Source organism: Haliotis asinina, chromosome 10 (genome assembly GCF_037392515.1).
Source record: "Haliotis asinina isolate JCU_RB_2024 chromosome 10, JCU_Hal_asi_v2, whole genome shotgun sequence".
NCBI lineage: Eukaryota > Metazoa > Mollusca > Gastropoda > Lepetellida > Haliotidae > Haliotis > Haliotis asinina.
Window position 1 is genome coordinate 21,582,854 of NC_090289.1, and position 24,500 is coordinate 21,607,353.

General features: G+C 38.2%; 1 protein-coding gene and 1 pseudogene across 1 annotated transcript in view; both read left to right on the plus strand.

Annotated features, from left to right (window-relative positions):
* LOC137298857 (dnaJ homolog subfamily C member 13-like) overlaps positions 1 to 23,478 on the plus strand; it is a 318,010-nt gene extending 294,532 nt beyond the window's left edge. The window contains exons 52-56 of the mRNA XM_067831190.1: positions 685 to 864; positions 3,733 to 3,873; positions 16,438 to 16,578; positions 17,455 to 17,554; positions 20,302 to 23,478. Coding sequence (XP_067687291.1) covers positions 685 to 864; positions 3,733 to 3,873; positions 16,438 to 16,578; positions 17,455 to 17,554; positions 20,302 to 20,408 — 669 coding nt within the window. The 3' untranslated portion in view covers positions 20,409 to 23,478. The remainder of the gene's footprint in view (positions 1 to 684; positions 865 to 3,732; positions 3,874 to 16,437; positions 16,579 to 17,454; positions 17,555 to 20,301) is intronic.
* LOC137297745 (uncharacterized) lies at positions 10,866 to 15,021 on the plus strand (annotated as a pseudogene).
* Positions 23,479 to 24,500: the final 1,022 nt, after the last annotated feature.

A 24,500-nucleotide genomic window follows, 5' to 3' on the forward strand; every position in this document is an offset into this window, starting at 1 on the left:
TGACATTTTTCCAAATAGACATATCCCCACACCTGTTTTGTAACCAGTACGATAATTCCCCAGCCATCATAAAATCGTAGTCCAATAGATGCGATGGGATTAACTTGTGTAGACTATCAGCACTTAAAAGCCTTATTTCTTGAATGTTGTTTTGATCCATAGTTGTGACTTGAACAACATTATTAAATAACCATCATTGACTGAATTCCTAGTGGTCTTCCCAAGTGCTACCCAGCAGGGTTTTCTCCATTGCATGCAGGAACCTCATAATTTTTCTTCACATACCTTGAGTAAGATACTGTTGAAATTCACATGGCATTAGTGTTGGTATTTTACACTGCCGACTACCTGTCCTGTGTGGGCATATGGCATTAGTGTTGGTATTTTACACTGCCGACTACCTGTCCTGTGTGGGCATATGGCATTAGTGTTGGTATTTTACACTGCCGACTACCTGTCCTGTGTGGGCATATGGCATTAGTGTTGGTATTTTACACTGCCGACTACCTGTCCTGTGTGGGCATATGGCATTAGTGTTGGTATTTTACACTGCCGACTACCTGTCCTGTGTTGGCATATGGCATAAGTGTTGGTATATATTACTCTGACCTTAAAGTAGAACCTTGTTGTGTTATCGTTATTAGTGCAACTTTAGTCAGGTTTTGAAAGGTACATCTATTTCAGGGAGAGGTACTTGAAACAGTGACAACTGCTGTGGTGTGTCTCTTCCAAACTCAGCAGACATTACTGGATCAAGTGCCCCAACTAGGTTATGTGCCGAGGGTGTTTCAGGTGATGAGTTCAAGGAATAATGCCATCCCAAAAGCTGCTATCCAGGTTGCTTACCAGTTATCTTGTAATGAGGTAAGACTTACAAATAAATTACCCTGTATTGCATCCTACTTAAAGTAAGCACATTCAACAGAGTTTCATGCTTTAGATCTCACAAACACAGCAAAATACTCTCACTTGGAAAATAAGACATTTAAGAATATCCTTTATACTTGATGGATCTTGTATCTATCAGAAATACTGAACATACATTTACATAGATATATAACAAACAGGAAATATTGTGATTAAATGAATGAAGCTCGAATGAAGCTCTAACCAACAACATGTAACTGTGACATATATTTCAGTGGTATCACTGTGACCATCAGACTTCTTAACTGTGTAAACTCACTTCTCATATGTGAAAACTTGAGCAGTCACAAAATACATGTACACCAGTTTGTCACCATGAATTTTATGCAAAATCTGTCATACTCTGAAACCATAAAACTATGAAATGTGAATATAGGGTTATCAAGAAGGCTGGTATAAGTAAACCCAATAGGCCATCTTAACTTTGATTTACACTCAGGTTGAAGATTCTGTCAGGTAGTTGCCTCCTGACTATGAGCTGGTTGCACCAACCTGAAAATGAAGGCACATGTATGTGAGCAACCTACCTCACATAACGCTACTTGTTCTAGTGGACATTCTTGGGAAGGTTCTTTCCAATATATAATGAGTAATATTAGGAAGTTGATGAAGTTAATGCTTCAACTGTCAAATGGGTTTGACACTAAAATTTGGAGCTTTAAACCAAAATTCTACCATGACTCAAGAAAATACTGGATTCTGATTGGTTGTTCAGAAATGCCAGACAGCATCAATTCTGGATTGGCACTTATCTGATTTTAGGCCAATTCACCGCACATCAACAAGTAGTATTGTGAGAAGTACTTCCATTTGACCTGAATGATGACTTAACATAACAACAACTCCTTGGATTTTGACATGGACTTTGGAATTTTCCACGTATGCAATTGAAACTTTTTGGACTGAAAATGTGTCTGATTTCATGGCGCTTCACTACACATGTATATACAACACTGCTGCACTAATTCAGCTTGACCACCAACATGACTGATATCAATTGAAACTCAAAAAATACTTCCTCCACAATCATTTGGGAATTTCACTATCATGTTACCCTTTATTATAAAAATATTCAATTACAATGAACAGCCCCTGACATAAACAATATCTAACATATATATCAGGATGCCTTGCAAACATACACCCTTATCTGTACAAAATTGTGCAAGAAAACGTAAGTAAACATTTACCTATCTGGAAAATTGTATATATGTTTCGGTTTAGAAAGGGAAATTCACAAGATGATGGTCTAGCGAAACACCAAATTGATGCTACTGATACTCCATCACGTCCTGTTGTTTATCGTTCACAGTAATATGTGTAAAAAATTCAACCACCAGAGTTCTCCTCCGCCACTTCCCCATGCAAGGCAGTCATTGTAATATTCATACACTTTGGAAAAAGCTTGACCTCAGTCCATCCCCAAATGATGAATACAAAGTTTCAAGGAATCGCAAGTTAGTCGCATGTGCACGTATTTTGACAAAGCAGCAGTGTCACTCTTTCGTCGCATGCCGGGATGTGAGGGAAGTACGTGAAAGCATGATCAACACTCTCCAATCATAAAAATCAACAGTTTTTGATGAGTTACAGGTCATAGGTCTATCAGAAAAGGATCTATTCTTTGATTGTGGAGGGTTCTGATTTGACAGCCAGTCAAGTATTTCCACTTTCACGTCTAATTTCAACACTGTCTCATCCGCCATTTCAAACTCTTACATAACTCTTCTTCCAAGTAAATAAGTACGTCAGACGATTCCATTAGTGTGTGACCATGGTGATACAGTATCATGACACACAAAACAATAGGCTGGTTTCAGTCGTGTGTAGTCGCGATTATAGAAACAAGTTTTTAGGTATTACATTATTGCATTTGATAAACAGTAGTTTGTTTTCTTTAGACAGAATATTCTTATATTGAAATGTTTAAAAAAATATGAACGGCACCAACCACGCCCTTCACAGACAAGTTTAACTAGCCTCACCTCATTATCAGTGTCTTCCTCAAAGCGAGGAAGTTTGATTTTATATGGGGCTTGGCATCCTCGATATCTCCAGGGTATACGTTCTGATAAGTCTCCACTATACCCTGGACGCATCTATGGTTCTGCCACATAAATTTTTTACCTCTCTTGACTGTCTTTTGATCCAGTCAGGTGTCTACGCTGGGAAGTTGAGCGAACCAATCACAACTCACTTTCGTTTTTTTAATTATCTAATCGATTATACTTGGCAACAGAAACCATGCAGAGGTTCTCTGGAAGAGGTAGAAGGCGTTCTTGCATATGTTGTTTTAAAGTTTTGGACCTGTCAATTTGTTTGCATGATTTCCCTAAAATCTAGGATGCACTGCGAGCAAACCTTCGTAGTTGCTACCGCTACCTTTGCTGACACTGGCAAGCTCGGTTATAATGATGACCTAGCTGACTGGCTACTGTGAGAAGGCGGAGCCAGCAAAGGGAGGTATTAAATTTATCGGACAGAGCCGTAGATGCATCCAGGTTATAGTGGAGACTTATTGGAACGTATACCCTGGAGATATCGAGGATGGGGTCATGGTTGAATGGAGATAAACCTAGTGTGTTTGAAAATCAGATGTTGTACTGACATGTTTTGTTCCAATGGAAATTTAGTCACCATCAGTTCAGTACAGTATGTCTCTGATTTTCAAACACAGCAGGTCTATCTCCAGAGTGTTCATAGCTTTGTTAGCCTTGCACGTGATGCATTTATGTTCTTGGTTATGAAATTGTATAAGAAGTTAATGTTTCATGAAGCGTCTTTCTTCATGTCTTTTGTTTTTAGCTGTGCATACGGAGTATGGCCACCACAGAATGTATTGGTGCCATGAAGCTTGCAATGAAAGCGAGACGAGACATGATTGCACTGGCTGCAGAAGCTTTGTCCAAGATGTTTGACAAAGGAGAAGAGGAACTGGTGTCACAGGTTGGTCTCTTTAGACAAATAGTTTTTGGGTGTCATACATCTGTGTGTAGCATACAGTTGATGAAATCATTTATATGATGGGAACATTAACATCCTAGAAACATTTATTTGTATAAGTTCATTGTGAAATGCATTACTTCATTAGAGTGTATTTATTGCAGGTAGAGAGATCATATGTGAAAGATCAAATCCAACTCTGAGGCTTTGTTTGAAAAAGTAAGCCTGCATCAGATGAGAATGTCCTGAGGCCAGTGGCTTGCAAACAAAACTGAGGAGGAGGCTTTGATCCAACTTTTGATCCATGAACCAGCCAAAGATATACTTTAGATATATTATTAATGTTTGGTATTTAGTGTTGCAATGAAGTGGGATACAGCTGGCTGCCAATACCTTACTTTCCAAGTACAATACATGTGCTCTGCATGTACTACCCATGTCTTGCACAGCCAGAGCCCACCCTACCCGTCTTGTGAGAAACAAATGGTTCATGCTGGCATTCATACAGTTGCATTCATCACAGCAATCCTTTGTGATTCTTCAAAGGCATTTAGAAGTTGGTGTAGTAATACAGGACAAATCTTATGGATAACAACTTCTTGATTTGTTTCTCAATGTTCAAATTATTGGTCAGTTAAAAGCATTGTATCATTGTTTCTGTGTATTATGCCTTTCATACAAATAAGTAGTTCGGCACAGTGTTTCACTTTAACATTGTGGTTTCATTCATTGATTATCATAGAAGTAGTTTTACACAGTGTCCTTCAGAAGAAAAGTATGCTTCATGTACATCAGTACACTGGAGGTCTTGAATTTCTAAGTATAGAAGAAAACACACCTCCAAGGTTTTGGTAAACAATGTAAAACCGGAGGGGCAGTGATTTCCCGACCCTGATATATATAACGTCAATGATGGGTTATTACAATGTAGATGAGCATTTAATAGTATTTCCCCCAGGATTATATGAATGGGCAGGGTAATCTAATAGAAAAAAGGGCACTTGAAAATTCAAAAGGGCATTCAGCAAACTAAAAACAGTACAACAAGTAAGGGCACAGGATTTTACTGTGGTTGACATCGTTAAGGCCTGTTTGGCATGCTTTGATGCAAGTTCATTGTTCTTATTCAGTTTCAGAATAACTATGAAATTTGTCATGAATGGACATAGCATCATTCTTTTCAAGTTTGACCTGGTGCATTTGAGAGTTCTTGTGCAGAGTAATTTTGTCCAGTCTTATAGTCTGACATCTAACTTGTGTCCCAGCCATGGATCTATTTCGTCCTTTTACATTCCATTTAGTGCAGAGAGAGTGGAACATCAAGCAGCTTCATTCGCCATGTTCATTTGCATCCTTAACATATTTTGGCCAGGGATGATCTTGTTTCCACTTGGTATGGAACACAAGCTTGTGACGGCATCTTCTGAGTTGGTTGAGGGACTGGGTCATGCTTCTCATAACAAAAAAGTGCCAAATCTTCCACATCAGGTCTGAAATACACATTCAAGTCAGTTCAAGTTCCAGACAAAATTTATTGTATTCTGTAATTTAGTAGGAAGAGAATATCATTTGAATATTAAGAAAATATGAACATTAAAAATATCTTGTTATAATGAAAGTACATTTTCGTAAACATTCATGATAGAAACATAATCTTGCAATGAATTCCTATAACAAGTATAACACGTACGCTTTTCCACTTAAATTTACTCAAATACACACTCATACACACAAAAAAAGTTGAAATTTCAATTGCATTTCAATTTAGGATATAAGAGGGTAAAATATCATATATATACAAAAGTTTTGAAAATCTTCAAGACTACACTTTGACTAGGAGACAGGTAAAAATTGCCTTTGTTCATCCACCACAAAATCTACCAAATTCAAATTAAATATACATACATAATTGCTTTATCATTTCTACCAATATTTTACAATAAAAATATTTGCATGTATGCAGTGCAGTAAATTAACTTTTGATACATTCAGAAATAGACATGTCCAATATATATTTGATATTTGCCTCTTTCATTTGGAATCATTGCTTTAGTAATTCCTACATTTACAAAAAGTATATGAACACTCAGCAGATATACCCAGTAACAGAGTTGCTAAAATTAACTATCACAAATGAGGTGGTATTCTTTTTATCTACAAAATCTAAATGAAATGTATGTGCTTCTGAAAAAATCCTTTCAGAGTGGGGTCGTCTGAACAAAAGGAGAAATAGAAAGTAATAATAAATACTACAACCTATTCGCAATCATAATATTAAAGGGGACTTAGTTAAATAAGTAGTTTTATTGCACAACATAAACATCCGGGAACGGAGGTGATGCCTGCCTTCGTTAAGATCCGGAAAATATAGGATTTTTCAAAGGGCAGATAATGCAGTGCTTCAAAACGGCAGGGTGCTGAATGAAAAGGGCAGGGTGCTGTATCCTGCCAAATATGCCAAGGAGAAACACTATTTAATGAAGCTACAAAACAATAACTGAAGTGTATGTAAAATCAATTTAATGAGAGTAACTATAAGTAGATAATTTAATCCCACCACCTTCGCCAGCATCTGCCTCTGAGAATTGCAGTTCCAATTTCGCTAGGGGAAAACATTTGTACTTTGAGCTCAATCTTGAACAATATTTTTCAATGATTTCAAACATTCATGAATCATTTGAATGTTGATATTCATAAAAAGTTAGGATAAGTAAAACCTGGGAAGAGGTCTTGCTTACAAAAAGTAAAACCTGGGAAGAGGTCTTTCTAGCAAAAAAGTAAAACCTGTCCCTCCAAAACAAAAACCTCAGATGTGGTTATTCTGGGAAAACAAGAGATGACCCAATATATAGTGAGAAGCACACTTCAGGTTTACATGGGGAGAATTACAACAGAAACAAATTTCATCCATAACTGAAATCTGGTAAAAAAAATATATGATATGCTCCTGTACCTTGGCTGGCCCAATTCAATTCAAATAATTGTGAAACAATTCCTCTTGACATTAAACGAACCATCATATCTCATATTCTTGCTATTTTGAAGTTAAATCAACTCTAAAATGGAGTTTTACAAGCTGCAATAATATTTAATATATTGATTTCAATATAACTGTGACCATGAGCAACTGTTAAGACTAATCTGTATTTACACACATGGCTTGCCATTAGCGACCATGGCATCAAGTTCCTGAAACATTGTCAATATTACGTCATATCAGCCTTTCAGTGCAGTTAACAATCATGTTATGGTAATGCTTCTTCAAAATAAATATACAAGCTGAATTTCTCTTTATGAAAAAAGTAGATAATAAACAAATGAAATCGAAAGCATCAACTCTGTTTGGAATCAAAGTCTTATGAATTCGTAAATTCACTTTTAAAACAATTCCTTTGAACATATTCTTATTTCCGAGTAGTTTATCTAACTACTGGCTATCGATGGTTGACAGGATTTTTACAATATAAATATTATGTTAAAATGTACCTATCACAATGACGAAACCAATTGTAATCAGCTGTAGTGACCCGTTGTACATACCAAACCATCGTGGACACTAGCATCTTATCGCTTGTGCATATTGCAGGATGTGCTCACTGAGTATCAAAACTAGAATGTCATTAATGATCCTTGTTAACTGTGACATATAGACTTGCAATGACTCTTCAAATGGTTTTCTGGAAAGCTGCTGCCTTATTGCCACATGTTTCCTCCTTTTGGATCCTTCCATTTATGTATGTAGTAGATTTGCTGTTTGAAGTAAGAACTGATTTTGGTTTTATCTGGGTTGAAACCTGAGAGTTCACGTTTAGCGTGAAACGCATCCTCGATATCTTGATAGGGCCAGGAGATAACGAGGATGCACAAAACGGGAATGTAATATATACATATGGAAATTAATTAAGCAACACCAAATTCAAAGACACATAAAAACTTAACAAAGTTTAACGAAGTAATTTTGATGATTGATTATTCAATTTTGATGTATTGACATACAGCATGAGCTTTTCATGGGTTGATATGACGCGCGTGAAGCTTGCACAGCGCACGTGCATTGCTTTAACCTCAACTTTCGAAAAATGCACTTTTTCCCTGGGGTGTTTACAAGCGCAGGTTGTCGATTGCATTCGGTTTTTCATTCATTTCAATGTCATGGCACGTAGGAAATTATCAGAGGCCACTCGTTGGCAAATAATCGGCATGAGGAATGCTGGTATGTCTCTAAGACAAATCGGGACTCAAATCGGACGACATCATTCCATAATTTCAAAACTTTTGAAAAAATACCGGGCCACTAATGAAGTTAAAGACCTGCCTAGACCAGGAAGACCCAGGAAGACCACAGTCCGGGAGGACAGAGCTTTACTGAGACTTGTACGGCGCAGGTCCTTCGACTCGAGCTCTCGGTTGAGACAGGAGTGGCTTCCAGGGAGACTCATCTCGAACAGGACTGTTCGGAATCGTCTGAAAGCTGCAGGATACCGGGCAAGGAGGCCAATCAAGCGACCCAGACTGTCTCCAGCCCATAAGGCAGCCCGACTGGCCTGGTGTAATGACCGTTTGCACTGGAACATTGCCTCTTGGAGGAAGGTCCATTTCTCAGATGAGAGCCGGTTCTTGCTGCACATGGTGGACGGTCGTACTCGGGTCTGGAGGCAGAGGAACACAGCAATGGCTCCACGGAACATCCAGGAGACTGTGGCCTTTGGGGGAGGTTCCGTTATGGTATGGGGGTGCATTTCCATGAACTGCAAGTTGGATATCATTACCATCCGTGGCAACCTTAACGGTGTTCGTTACCAACAGGAGGTTCTTGACAGGGCTGTGGTACCTCATTTTGAGAACCATCCTCTGGCAACGAGACCCATATTTATGGACGACAATGCTAGACCTCACAGGGCGCATGCTGTAAATGATTTTTTGCGGCAAAATGCAATTGACAGAATTCCATGGCCTGCCATGAGCCCTGACCTCAACCCCATTGAACATTTGTGGGACTTTATTGGCCGTCGTGTGAGGCAGAGAGACCCACCAGTCCATAATCTCAACGAATTGACGGCTGCCCTGCATGAGGAGTGGAACAGGATCCCCCAGAATCAGATCCGGAGACTCATCCAAGGAATGAGGAGGCGTCTGGAATCGGTGGTGCGTGCGCAGGGAGGACACACTAGATATTGATGAAAGTCGGTGTGCAGACTCTCAGATGACTGTTCTTTCTTTCCATGTGACATTTGTGTTAATACACCTGACAACAACGTCTGTGGATGAATAGTAAATTGTGTCCATTTTTTCATGAATTTAAGACAGTTTTAAGAATTTGGATTTCGTTGCAATAAAGCAAAGTCTTGATACTTTTTCCCTTTAAGTTGTTTGTCAGAGATCGTCTGTTGAATAAAAAAGTGTCAAACTATATCAACCCGGCATATTTTGATTGTCAGAACACTTCAAAGTTGCTCCAATAGAAAAAATTGGGGTGTTGCTTGATTAATTTCCAGGTGTATATATAGTCTCTGTCCATTCGTACATATGTACAAATTGGAATATCTTACGAACCATTGATTAGATTCTTTTCATATCTGGTATCTAGGTCTATCACAGTAAAACAAAGGTCTCGGTCAGGTTTGGTGACCATGACCTTCATCTCAAAGTCACAAGGGGACTTTAACGTTTTACCTTGTCAGCAAGATATCTTAAGAACCATTCACTGGATTTTCTTCATATTCAGCACCAAGCTTTATCTAGGGAAGGTGCAGGGTCCGTTTGATTTTGGTGACCTTCACATAATTTTCAAGGTCATGATTACACTTAGGCATGGAAAGCTGCATGTTAAGCCTGTCAGCGAGATATCTCGAGAACCGTTCACTGTATTTTCTTCATATTCAGCATCAAGCTTTAGTCTGTCACAATCACACATCAGTTCATCAATAACATTATTGTGACATCTTATATTAGTTTCCTATTTTTCATACAGGTCTGGTTACATGTTAACAGCAACATGTTTAGGTTATCTGTGTTTTTTAGGAGTTTCATACATTGGTCAAGGTCTAAGTGACTCTTCAAAATATTTTTGTGTTTGAACAACTGAAGTGCAAGATATCAAGAGAAATAGAGAGTAATGTTTTGTTGACATTTTACTTCATCTTAAACTACGACCTTCACTTTCATTTCTTTTTAAGTTTGATTTGATAATATGCATCAGGGGATTACATCACCTTAGTGACAATGCTTGTTATTCTGTGTTTGACTTATTACCTCCCCTGGTGTATACATGTACTCAGCGGAGCAGGGACAAATATGATCAACTAAATAGACATCAAACTATCTGCCAGCGCTAATATTGGTACATGAAGAACATTAGCACTAGTTGGTTGCCTTGAGAGGATACAATGTTGGACTTATACAGAGCGAGATTCGGTCAGTTTGTTCACCCACCCGGGACGAGACAGGTGAGCCATGTTGGTACAGACCGTGAATACTCGCCCCACACCACAGCATCAGATCTGCCTCTCAGGTGGTCTGTCTGTGCACTATGGTTTACCCTCTACCTTCTTCAAGGTAATGTCCTCCGTGATAAATGCTATGAATACCTGGATTTTGAAAACATTGTGTACATTGGTGACGTCACTGTGCGAGGTCCCTTGATCAGCCATGCATGTCATCGACAAGATCAAACAATCACATCATCTGAACAGTTCATGATCCCAGCCAACAGTGTTAAACTACACCTAATCCTTTCACACGATGTAGAGACAAACCCAGGCCCACAATTGACAATGAAAGACCTCAATGCTGTTAAAGCGGAGATCAAAACTGACATACTGAATGAAATTTGTGAGTTTCAACAATCGATGTGTACTGAAATGAGTGCCATAAAATCCCAAATAAGAGAAGTAGCTGAAAAGTGCTCCTCATTGGATAATTCACTATCTGATTTATGGGTAGACATAGATAGAGTGACAAATGAACAAGTGTCAATCTACACTGATATAGATGCTATGAATCAAAAGTTTGAAAATCTTGAATCTGTAGTCTTAAGACACGAGTCCGAACTCGATAAACTGGAATGTTTTAGTCGAAGAGATAATATTATCTTGTATGGAATAGATGAACAACGGGACGAAAACTACGATGCTTGTAAAAACAAAGTGATCGCTGTTCTCAATAGTAATGTGGTGGTTAAGGTTTGGCGAGGGTCAGACATTATACGAGAGCACCGTATAGGTCGGAGACAAGAAGACAATGATAAACTACGCCCAATGATTGCCAAGTTCTCGACTACAGAGGATGAAATAGCTGTACTGAAGCATCGTGATGATCTGAGAAAGGTAAATATCAGTGTGGCTAACGATCTCACCAAGAGATAAAGAGAGACTATTGCGGACTGTAAGAGTAAAGGACTTGTAGCATATTACAAAAATGGTAAGCTTGTGACAACACCAGCTAACCCGGATCGAGACCATCCAGCTGACATCCCACGCAGACTAACCCGCACAAGGACTGCTACATCCATACCAAGGACGAGCAGGGGTCCCGGACAGTCCGCCTATAGGACAAGCATGCGTCCCGACTCTCAAGCTTCTACACCAGTCTCAGTCTCAGCCTCAGCCCAAGCCGCTGCCCTGGGCAACAACCTGACATCTCCCCCGTCTCCTGACCTAGACTCCTCTATGGACGACAGCTAGGGACTTGGCCAGACCCACAACTACACAAGACAGCAAACATCAGGTGCAGAATATTCCAGTTCTTCTTTATGCAATTTAAAGATTTTAACATGGAATATTGACGGTTTGCTCCCAAAACTTAACGATATCGATTTCACGGAGTATATACGAAGCTATGATATTATCTGTTTAGTAGAAACGTTTCTAGACAATGTCATTTCCATACCTGAGCTCTCATCCTATGTTATGTATATTTCTAAAGCACATAGGGTAGCTAAGTATGACAGATTATCAGGTGGGGTTGTAATGTTGGTTAAACGCACCATTGCGTCTCACTGCAAACAAGTTTTCACTGACATAAACAATGTTGTATGCCTCAAAATAGAGAAAAACATTGTCATTGCGCACAAAGAAATCATCATACTAGGAATGTATGTCCCTCCTGCCAGCTCGACTTTCTATGTTGCAGTCGATAAATCTATTCCCATCGACATGCTAGATGAATGGCTCACTCAACATCGCGACTCAAACTCAGAAGTTATCATCTGTGGGGACTTAAACACTAGAGTGGGTAGTGGTAACAACCCACCAGAGACTTTTGACACTGACCAGCTCGACAACAGTGCCTTCCCGGATGAAGACCCTGTGTTACTCGACCAGAGACATTCATGCGATAACGTTATAAACACGTTTGGCCATAAGCTTTTAGGTCTATGTTTTCCTCACAAGCTGTACTTGTTCAATGGAAGAACAAATGGAGATTTGGATGGCAACTTTACATATATTTCTAATCAAGGATGTAGTGTAATTGATTATTTCATTAGTTCTGTTGATGTACATCAGATCTGTAAATATATGCATATAGATACTCGTGTAGAGTCGAAACATATGCCAGTGAGTTTACACTTGAATTGCACTACCGAAGTGACAGACAATGAGGCTGAACGTAAACATGAACAATCATGAGGTGAGTGTAGATATAGGTGGGAGGATAGCAAGATTGATGTATATCTACAATCTCTAAGCTATCTGTGGGGGAATGAAGACCTCAACGATTATATAGAGAGTGGAGTGATGTTAATCGTCCATTTGATGAATTTGTATCTGTCATTTTTAGAGCCGCTGATTGTATGAAAAAGCCTCTTAGAAACAAAAATAACCCCAATACTTCATTTTATAATCATCATTGTAAATCTGCTAAAAGAGAAGCAAGACGTTCGTTAAGAAGATTTAGAACACAAAAATCAAACAAAACAAGAAGCATGTATTGCAAACTAAGGAATGACTATAAAAATATATGTAGAAAATCAAAGGCCATGTTTAAACTCAAAAGTAGAAATAGATTAAATGCAACATTATCAGATCCAAGAGCATTTTGGAAAGAGCTCCGATTCATTTCTGGAGGAAATAAGCCACAACCTCCGATCGACAAAGATATATGGCTCGATCATTTTAATACAGTTTTTAATAGAACTGTGACCAGTGATATAGTACCTTTCGAATGTCAAGATGCTAAGGATTGTACTGATGATATAGATGCAACTATTCTTGAATGTGATTTCACTGATTCCGAAATTAAATTAGCCTTAGATCATCTAAAAAGAGGAAATCTCCAGGTAATGACGGTATAATTGTTGAAATGCTTACATGTTGTACACATATTATTCTACCTTTTCTTAGAAAGCTTTTTAATACATTGTTTCATAAAGGTGTTTTCCCAGACAATTGGACTAAAGCAATTATAATCCCCATACGTAAAAAAGGTGAACGAGACAATCCCGATAATTACAGAGGTATCTCCCTTCTAAATGCACTCAGCAAAATATACACACGGATTCTTCATACCAGACTTACAACATGGGCAACGATAAGAGATAAAATACCCGAATTCCAAGCCGGCTTTAGAAAACAGTATTCTACAACTGATCACATTTTCACCCTAAACGCAATAATTCAGAAATGCTTATCAAGAAAAAGGAAAAAAGTATATGTTGCTTTCGTGGATTTTAAGAAAGCGTTCGATTCTGCCTCGCGATATAAACTTTGGTACTGTCTTCAAAACTCTGGATTAAATGGTACAATGTTAAAGGCGATAAAAAGTATATATGCATCTGTTAAAGCATGTGTAAGATGCAACGATAACGTTCACACAGACTATTTTGACTGCCCGGTCGGTCTAAGACAAGGGTGTATTTTAAGTCCACTTCTTTTTTCCCTCTTTATTGGTGAATTGTTCACAGATATTGTAGAGAATGGTAAATTTGGTGTACAGCTGTTTCCTGACTTTTTAGAGATATTGCTATTACTTTTTGCAGATGATGTCATTCTCATATCCGACGTTGTCTCAGGACTACAGAAACAATTGAATATTTTGGAATCATATTCTGATAAATGGGGACTTGAAGTTAACCGGGATAAAACCAATATTGTTGTTTTTAGAAGAGGTGGGCGATTGTCAGCTAAAGAAAAATGGTATTATAAGGACTCCGTTATTGATGTTGTGAATTCATATAGATATCTTGGTATTATATTTTCATCCACATTTAAAATGAATAAATGTACAAACGATCTAGCACTGAGAGGAAAAAGGGCATTTTATACAACTTAAAAAGATTGATGTGGTTGATCCAAAGGTATTCTTTAAAATATTTGACTCACAAATTCAACCAATATTACTTTATGGAGCGGAGATATGGGGGGTTAGCCGCATTGAAAACATTGAAAAAATTCATGTCCTCGCATGTAAGAGATATTTAAATGTAGGATTACAAACGCCTAACATTATAATATATGGTGAATGCGGATGATATCCTTTATACATAAATGCCTTATGTCGAGTTATTAAATATTGGTTAAAACTTACAGAAATGCACCCTGGTAGAATACCCAAAAATCATATGACATGTTATTGTATTTAGATAACATTGGGCAAAATAATTATGCTTCTCATATTCGTAATATACTTTTTTCACATGGATTTGGCTTTGTATGGTTGGCACAAGGTGTAGGTAATAAAGTCGATTTCCTTAGATGTTTTAAAGATGTATGTATAAATATGTTTTACCAATCCTGGCATTGTACTCTTCACAGCAGTTCATGCTACAATTTGTATAGAGAGTGTAAAAGTCTGCTGGTTACTGAGAAATATCTAAGTGTTATACATGAAGTTAAATATCGTAATGTTCTTATTAAATTCCGAGCAGGCTTACTACGATTGAAACAACATGAAGGAAGATGGTTAAATATTGATGTATCTTTACGCACATGTCCTCTTTGTAAATTTGGTATAGAGGATGAATTCCATTTTCTTTTAGTATGCAAGTATTATTCTGAAGAAAGACTACGTTATTTTCCACATGTCTATAACCGAATTCCAAATATATGTATATTCAAAAGCTTGTTATCTTCAGCGTCCAGGGTATCATTGTTAAATGTATGCAAATATATATATACTGCTTACAAAAAGAGACAGACTTTGTTAAACGCCTAATTGTTCTACGTCATGTTCCAATATATTCTGATTGTATATGTGTTATATGTAAATGGGCCGGTGGCCTTCATGCATAATAAAGATCTATCTATCAGACTACTTTAGTTTGACACACACACTATCTCCTACACTTGCAAGCTGTCATATTAGTGGAGTATCAACTCCCCATTCTATGCCAGAGTTAGAAGTGATCCTCTACTACTATCTCAGCTTGTGTCAGAACACAAACAGAATGCTTACTGAGCTGAAGATCTTGAAGTTATGAAGACTTTGCCTACTGGAACCGAAGACCTATTGGATATCATGGTGAAGCAATGTTTTCAGGTGCAATCATTCCAGTGATGTTTGGTTCCTTAAAAAAAGAACAAAATATAAAAGCTGACTTTTGTTGTTGTGACCTAGATTTTGTTTAGGAGTTAACGCTACATTTGGTGGAACCTCTCATTTCTTGGCTGAAAAGCATAGCAAATGGGGACTATTGTGTAGATTTAATTGGACCATCTGACAGGTCATCATGATGTCAGGAAGAAAATGGGGTGTGCCATCTTTAACTTTATGTCAAAAGTACTGGTTAAAATCTGGACGATTTAGATTTTGATGTGCTGGTACACTTGCCTCAACCATCAGGTGTGTACCATCAACACTTCTGGCATGTAATGCTACAGCACCATGAACTGGTGTTTTCTGATGATCCCCTTCATATTCTGTGGTCACCAGTGTGTTGTCAGTGAGGCTGAATCAGAGTGATGTCCCACTGCCAGACCAAGGGAGGGCAGCAACCTGGAAGCCATTGACAGCACAACTCCAATCCTATTCTGATCCAACACTTGAAAAACATTCAGTGTTTTTATGTAATGCAGTAAATGTATTAGAGTAACTGGTGCCTTTGGGTATTTTGATTATTTTCAGTGTTTGCATGCCATCGAAATATGCTTTCCAAATGGAAAGCCACTACAGGAAGTATGTGAACTGTAGCCATGTGTCAGTGTGAGGGTCGCACTCCCTGGCCACGATAGGGAATATGTGAACTGTAGCCATGTATCAGTGTGAGGGTCTCATTCCCAGGCCAATACAGGAGTATGTGAACTGTAGCCATGTATCAGTGTGAGGGTCTCACTCCCAGGCCACTACAGGGAATATGTGAACTGTAGCCATGTATCAGTGTGAGGGTCTCACTTCCAGGCCACTACAGGGAATATGTGAACTGTAGCCATGTATCAGGGTGAGGGTCTCACTCCCAGGCCTCTATTGGGAGTATGTGAACTGTAGCCATGTATCAGTGTGAGGGTCCCACTCCCTGGCCACGATAGGGAGTATGTGAACTTGGCAATGTATTAGAGTTAGGATACCAGTCCCAGGCCACTACAAGGAGTATATTATGCTCTGTTGACTGAAATTCTGCCTTTTCTGTTTCAGGCTCTCAAAAATGACTTGCTGCCATTCCTTCTTCGACTTTTGGAAGGAGGCCTTGAGGCTGTGGATAACCCTGCAGCCACCAAAGCTCAGATTGTGAAGGCACTGAAAGCCATGCAAAGGAGTTTACTGTATGGAGAACAGGTGTGCTTCTTCATCTGGTTGCTGTGTGCAACTGTCTCAACTGTATCATTGCTGCCATGGATAATCTATGGTCCCTCACTATTCACACTCCATTTAGTCATGCCACCATGCATATATGGTCTATTTTCCAGCTATAAGTAAAGTGTGAAACACTTAGTGAGCAAAATCAGCATTATCATTATCATTACGCATTTTGGATAGAGGGCTACAATATGGTGACATTGTTTTGTGCTTTCAGGTCTTGTCTCACTGTGTTTCAAGTTCAAACAAATAAGTGTGAATTATATTTCTTGTACCCATGTCTGGCACATACCCATTTTCAAATCATGCTATTTGGAAAGAATCTCAGACAGAATTTCAACAACTGTGTGTCATGGCAATTTACTACGGCATTAGAGCACATATGGTGTTCCAGTAATGATGCTGATGACATTAAGTGAATGAAATCTAGGAACAGAAACAACTTGGTAGGAATTATGTTTAGTGGCAGGAAGTTCATGATGAAACCGTAACATTAAATGGTAGAGCTAGAGGTGATCAGGGGTTCAAGTGTGCATCAAAATGTTTCAACTAGTAATATTTGGCTAAGTCATTTGTAATAACTAAAACTTAGTGATTTAAGCATAAAAAATTGTTTCAAAGTTGTACTACATTTGAAATAAATGTTCACAGAACTTTAATAATGTCTTTGAAACAGAAGCATTCGTGATAAATACTGTGAGAGGCACAGTTCGAGAAAATGTAGCAAAGGGTTGTGGTCAGGCTGCTCCTCTGATTTCATTCTATGCAAAATCTTTCCAAATATATATTGATTTGTTTAGATAGGGCATTCTCCGATGGAATGTGCTGTGACCTGACTGTATGATGTGTTCACAGATTACAGGGATCCTCGAAAAGTCAGCTGTATGGAAGGACTACAGAGATCAAAGACATGACCTCTTCATCACCGATTCCAACATATCAGGCTATCTCACAGGTAGGACTTACTTCTCTTTAGAGGGGATCACATGGAAATCCCAGTCAATTCGTCTTATGTAGCTGTGTGGGGATGTGTACAGTTGAGCTCAGTGAGGTCATAAACATTTTACCTTATTGCGCTGAAATATTTGTATTGACTTGTCCAGAAGTACTAGTATGTTCAAAATTGCATTTTTATTGAGGCAGTAAGTTAACTTGGCATATTTGTCACAGAGAAAAACAACTTAAGAGCACAAGGAACATGAAATTTGGATGCAAGATGGTCGTGATAACATTTATTTCTACAATGTTTGTTGCTTGTTTAGAAAATGTCTCTCTTCCTCCTGAGAAACCAAAGGACAAAACAAGATGAAACTTTGTAGGTTTATTCAAACCAGTGATGATGTTCAGAAAGTTTAGAATCTGATTTTGTATATGACTCCCACTACAGCCCACTTTTGGCATTAAGGATACAGAGAGCACAGACTTGAAATAACACACCTTCTATGTAATGTCAGGTTCCACCCAGGCTTGAAAAAATCATCAGATACTGTTTTAGAATTGTATCTATACACAAAACACAAACATACTTGTGATTGTCCAGGATATCGTCTTGATGTCATCGCTGTGGCTGCATAGGGTTAAATGTGAATGTGATCATTTTACTTCCTTTAATTCAGTCATCCAATCATGTCCCCCCTTAAATTCCACTCAAAAGAAATGTCTAAATAAATATGCCATTCAAACTTGCCTCATGGTTTAGGGGGGATATAGACGGAAGTATTACCAAGACAGTATTTGATTTGTAGTTGTATGAAAAGTACAATGAGTGCATGAATCAACACCAAATCACTGATTGATTTAAGAGTCGTGCTTGATGTAGTGTACATCTGTAAAATGAACAAACACCTGTTTCTTTGTCTGGTTTCAATTGAATCTGACCATCTCAAGCAGAAACAGTACTTCTAAGGACTAGTGTGAAACGTGACACAATGGATGCATGTGACATCAGATACTTCCCCATGAAGGTGTGCTTTAGTTCATTTGGCTCAAAAGCTGTCCAATGAAGTGCAGTCTAGCACGAAAACTAATAAACATAACATACTCAATCAAACGCTGATCATAATCAGAACATCATACCAACTCTGTGAGGTTTTTGCAGAATATTTTTCCTTAAATAAGAAAGTTGTTTAACAAACTATCATCAAAATATTGACATAGTTCACTGTTTGTTACGAGGGAGGTGTGCATAGAAAGAGACAGCCAGGTGTGCAAGAAAGCATGGAGACAGCACAGCACAGGTTAATGAATAAATAACTTTCTCGGCACTTGTGGGCGTGCTTCTTGAACACCTGGCTTTGCCTTTCTCTGCACACCTCCCGCGTAACAAACAGTGAACTGTGTCAATATTTTTATCATTAGGACAAAATTCTGCAAAAAACTTACAGAGTTGGCATGATGTTTTGATTATGATCAGCGTTACTACCCTGTTTTGGTGTGCTAGTGAACTTCTCAACTGTTAATGTGACATCAGATACTACCCTGTCAAGGTGCGCTAGTCATCTACTCAAGTGTCACATGTGACATCAAATACTACCCTGTCAAGGTGTGCTAGTAATCTACTCGAGTGTTACATGTGACATCAGATACTACCCTCTTTTGGTGTGCTAGACATCTACTCAGGTGTTACATGTTACATCAGATACTACCCTCTTTTGGAGTGCTAGTCATCTGCTCAAGTGTTACATGTGACATCAGATACTACCTGTCAAAATGTCTTGGTCATCTACTCAAGTGTTACATTAGATACTACCCTCTTTTGGTGTGCTAGTCATCTCCTCAGGTGTCACATGTGACATCAGATACTACCCTGTCAAGGTGTGCTAGTCATCTACTCAGGTGTTACATGTTACATCAGATACTACCCTCTTTTGGTGTGCTAGTCATCTACTCAGGTGTCACATGTGACATCAGATACTACCCTGTCAAGGTGTGCTAGTCATCTACTCAGGTGTTACATGTTACATCAGATACTACCCTCTTTTGGTGTGCTAGTCATCTACTCAGGTGTCACATGTGACATCAGATACTACCCTGTCAAGGTGTGCTAGTCATCTACACAGGTGTTACATGTTACATCAGATACTACCCTCTTTTGGTGTGCTAGTCATCTCCTCAGGTGTCACATGTGACATCAGATACTACCCTGTCAAGGTGTGCTAGTCATCTACTCAGGTGTTACATGTTACATCAGATACTACCCTCTTTTGGTGTGCTAGTCATCTACTCAGGTGTCACATGTGACATCAGATACTACCCTGTCAAGGTGTGCTAGTCATCTACTCAGGTGTTACATGTTACATCAGATACTACCCTCTTTTGGTGTGCTAGTCATCTACTCAGGTGTCACATGTGACATCAGATACTACCCTGTCAAGGTGTGCTAGTCATCTACTCAGGTGTTACATGTTACATCAGATACTACCCTCTTTTGGTGTGCTAGTCATCTCCTCAGGTGTTACATGTGACATCAGATACTACCCTCTTTTGGTGTGCTAGTCATCTACTCAGGTGTCACATGTGACATCAGATACTACCCTGTCAAGGTGTGCCAGTCATCTACTCAAGTGTTACATGTGACATCAGATACTACCCTGTCAAGGTGCGCTAGTCGTCTACTCCTGCTATTGAAGTATGTAACTTCACTGATGTCCATATGTTTATAATGGATAGTGTTTTTGAAATGCTAAGTTGTCTCTGTTCCAGGACCTACTGGCCCCAGTGTTGCTGGCTACTTGACGGCAGGAAGCAAAATGACAATGCCAGATGCCCCTCCCCCTCTTGACACAAGTCATCAGGATGACCTGCACTGATTCCTGTCTGCTACCACTGAACAATAAATCAACAGATATATCATAACTCCATTGTTCAGTCACTATTAATGTAGTAGAGAAATCATCTTCACACAAGGTGGTATCATATTGTCATAAGTCTAGAATTTATGTCAACAGTGCCAATAAAAGTATTTCTTGATTGCCTTGTATTATAAGCAACCTATGAAGATGTGACTATTTTATACTTAATACAATATATGTATTTTTGATCAGTCTGATTAGACTTTGGTTGAATGAAACATATGAAGAATTTTATGAACTTTGGCAAACAATCCCACTTATGGTTGTTTCATAGGACTATGCTAGTCATTACGTGTTGCTCTGTTCAGCTCATCTTGACAAAGATACTTAGTCAATATACTGTTAGTTCAGTACTATTTGGAGCGGAACTTCAGCTTAGTGCACTTGGCCACCTGCCACAAAGAGCAACAATACTTGAGTTGCTATCCTTTGGAAGCCAAATATGAAGGAAACAGTGAAACTGTTTCTTATGGGTTGAATAGTAAATATAATGTACATAACATTTACATGAGATACATCGCCAAATGATATTGCAACAATCTATGACTGACGGAAAGTATAAATACTGGACAAATGTAATGGGTGAAGCATGAATACATCATAAACATGGGTATATTTTCCCCCACAAAATTCTATTAATGAATGAGTTAAGACTAGACAAATTATTTTGTTTACATCCTTGCCAGTCCATGGCACGATACTGACCCCAAGTAGTGCAGAGGAAGATTCTTGCTGTGCGTGCTCGGTAAAGGGCAAAGTATGTCATATATTCACAGTTCTGTTTGAATCATATCAATCGATCAACTGTACCTGCCAAATATTTATGTCAAGATTCAAATCTCATTTTTATATGGCCAACATGGCCTCCATATGAAAATAAATGAAATTGAATTTGTCATATTTTAAGTTTGTTGGTTGTTTCCCATTCCCAGTAAAGGCACCCACATCTGCATCAGTTTCTTTTTTGAAACCAATTCAGAGATAAAGATGATCACTGTTTTTCAAATATTTGGAGTGAAATATATTTAAACAACTAACCAGTGGAATCAGATCCAAATGAACAAAAATATTTGTCATATTCCTATTAGTCAATGAACAGTTACAGATTATTAGAACATAATTTTAAATGTTTACATTTATGTGCATGACATACTTCAATGTTGAAATCCACCATCTTCGACGAACTCGCAAAGTACAGTAAATACAGTTCCAGAAACTGGTGAGGGATCTGGTAGCGCTCGTAGAAGATGTGGACTGATTGCTCAAGGACTTGTTTCTCTCGGTCTGAGAGCAAGATGGAGGAACACTTCTCCAGCAGGGTCTTGAAGACTTTGGTCTTGTCAGAAGTTGTCTTTCTTTGTGGCTCGGGGTCTGTACTACCTTAGATTCTCATATATCTGGCTTGCGATATGTGGTATTTCCTCTTTGCTTTCTGAAGGGACAAACAACCTGATCAGATCTCGGCATAGGCTTCGCATGATAGCTTGGTTCCTGGCATTTCTATATCCCACAAGCAATATCTCTAATTGGAGTGCACTTCCACCAACAGAATTTTTATTTGAGACACTCTATGTCTTCCGGAACTAGATTTGGACAAAACTTTACTTTTTTTACGGGGCTGTGGGAACCAAGGTGACCCTGGTACACCTATATATGAAATTTAGCACTCATACGGGAGTGGTTGTTTTCGCATGTTTGAACCTAACTGTTGTGCTGACTCAGTAGACAGTTTTCACGAAGGGGTTTTAGTTGAGTCTTTGTGAGAAATGATCAATCGTGTGACACATTGAAACATAGTTATATTGATACAAGAGTAGGTATGTTTTCTGGTATTCATACAAACAGATAGTACCTTATTTAAGGTAATACTGAAATCTAAGTAATTTCTGCAAGCAAATGATAGATTCTGAAAATTTGCTTGTGCTTAAAAACAAACTGATATTCAATTATTCTGATGTAATTATATATTGCCTAGTATGTTTCCATTTGTTAGTCTGTTTTAATCTTTATTTGCCATTTATAGAACAAGAATACACAATTTGATGTGAATCTGGTTATGAGGAAGGTTGATGAAGCAGGGAAATAGTAACCATCAAATAAGTTTGTCTATCAGTCAGAAAAGCAATAGTTTCAAGTGCACATGAACTGGACGGAAATTACAGATATCCTTAATATTTTGAGAAATATTCTTGAATATAATTTCTTGTACACAGTATGCATGTAACTTGTTTTTACCAAACACTTTTCTCTGATTTTGGACAGGAAGATCCCCTTTAGTAAATCTATCATGGTATTTATATACTTACTACAGATAAGAGGGGAGAGAAAGGTGATTGTTGCTGCAATGTATAGTGGATCATGTATAGAGGATTTGTACATGGGCTGAGAACAAGGAAGGAGTGACGGAATAGACAGTTGTTTATGATATATATATATATGTAAAAGGGACTGTACACTTAGGCCAATGAATAGTGAATAATAAGATGATATGCGACTGGGTGGAAAGGTGGAACTTTGTGGGACTGCGATTATTGTTCAAAGGGATTTCAGAAGCCTATGGTATTCACTGAACTTGAGCATTCCTTACAGTCAGTTTGATATCCTCCATAAAAGTATTCATTATGAATATTATTGTTGAGTAGAGTATCACACAGTGACTGGCACAGTATTTGGTTTGTCTACTTCAAGTGTTGGTACCTGTTGACTTGCTTTATAAATACATGTCATGTAATCATGTTGGCATGATTCTGTTTTGTATGCCAAGAAAGAGGGTATAAGGGAATGATTGACATAGACTATCTGTGAGAATCTTCTGAGACAGGCACTGTTACCTTTACCATGTATATACTTTGTGTATAGTACAAGTATGCAGTATATTTGTTAATAATGTCATGATAATGAACTCTTTAGCTTTCATACAACTATTTTATGAAGTGTTAAGGATTGGACATCATCCAATGTACAGATTTGTTAGTACTGCATTGAGTATGTTAAAATCATCAAAGATATAAATTTGTTGACGTACGTAGTATGTTGTTTGTTGTTTATTGACGTACAGTATTATGCTTTGAGAGTCAGAATTCATTATAATTTGAAAGTTGGGACTAGGTCAACTTTGAGTTAAAACAATAAGATACACAACACTCCAATTTCCAGTTGTCTAGCCAGCACCATTTCAACTATCCCCTGTAATCACCAGATGTCAGTCAGCATCAGCAACCAAACCATTAAATCTAATCTATGGATTTAATCTCAATTCAAGGTACATGGATTAAGTTTTTGAGAGTGCGGGCCAAGTTTGTGATAGTGTGTATTTGTTGAGAATGTATAGGGTTAACTTTAAGAAACATGTTTAAAACCCACCTACGAAAATATCTATAAAGGAAGGTAAGGTGCTGCTGATGGAATGTGCAAAGCTGGACCAAACGCTTATAATACAGTGTTCCTGGTGAGAATATAGTGCTGCACTTTGTCCAACACGTTTGCATAAGAAACATATCCTCTACGAAGTGTTATTTAGGTTGATATAATTGCATTAGTAAAATAAACATTTGCATTCGTGCGGGCTGTCGGATTTGGGCTGGTGTTGTATACTTTTTAGAATACCATGAAAACACATACGATTTTATTTGTGTGCTTCCAAATACATAACTGGTTTGATACGTTAAGACAAATGTGATTTAATGTATTTCTCTTAACACACATATATAATCATGTAATAGTTGCCCATTGGTACTCACCAGTAGCCACTCCTCTTTAACACATACATCCGGTGCTGATTCAGCATGAGACAATACAGGTTAAAATTAACCCCAGCTGTTTTAATTAAGACAATTAATTCCCAATTTCTCAAGACCAACCTCCTCCTCAAGCCCCACTTCCTACTCAGACCATCTTGAGAAAACATAATGTGGGGCTTCTGTCTCATACATATTTTTTTTTGCTATAAGGCTTTTGTCCAAAGGGTCTTTTGTCTGAGGGTTTCTGTCCTGTGGGGTTTTTGTCCTTGCACCGTAATTTTCATTTAGAATACATCCAAAACTAGCAAAC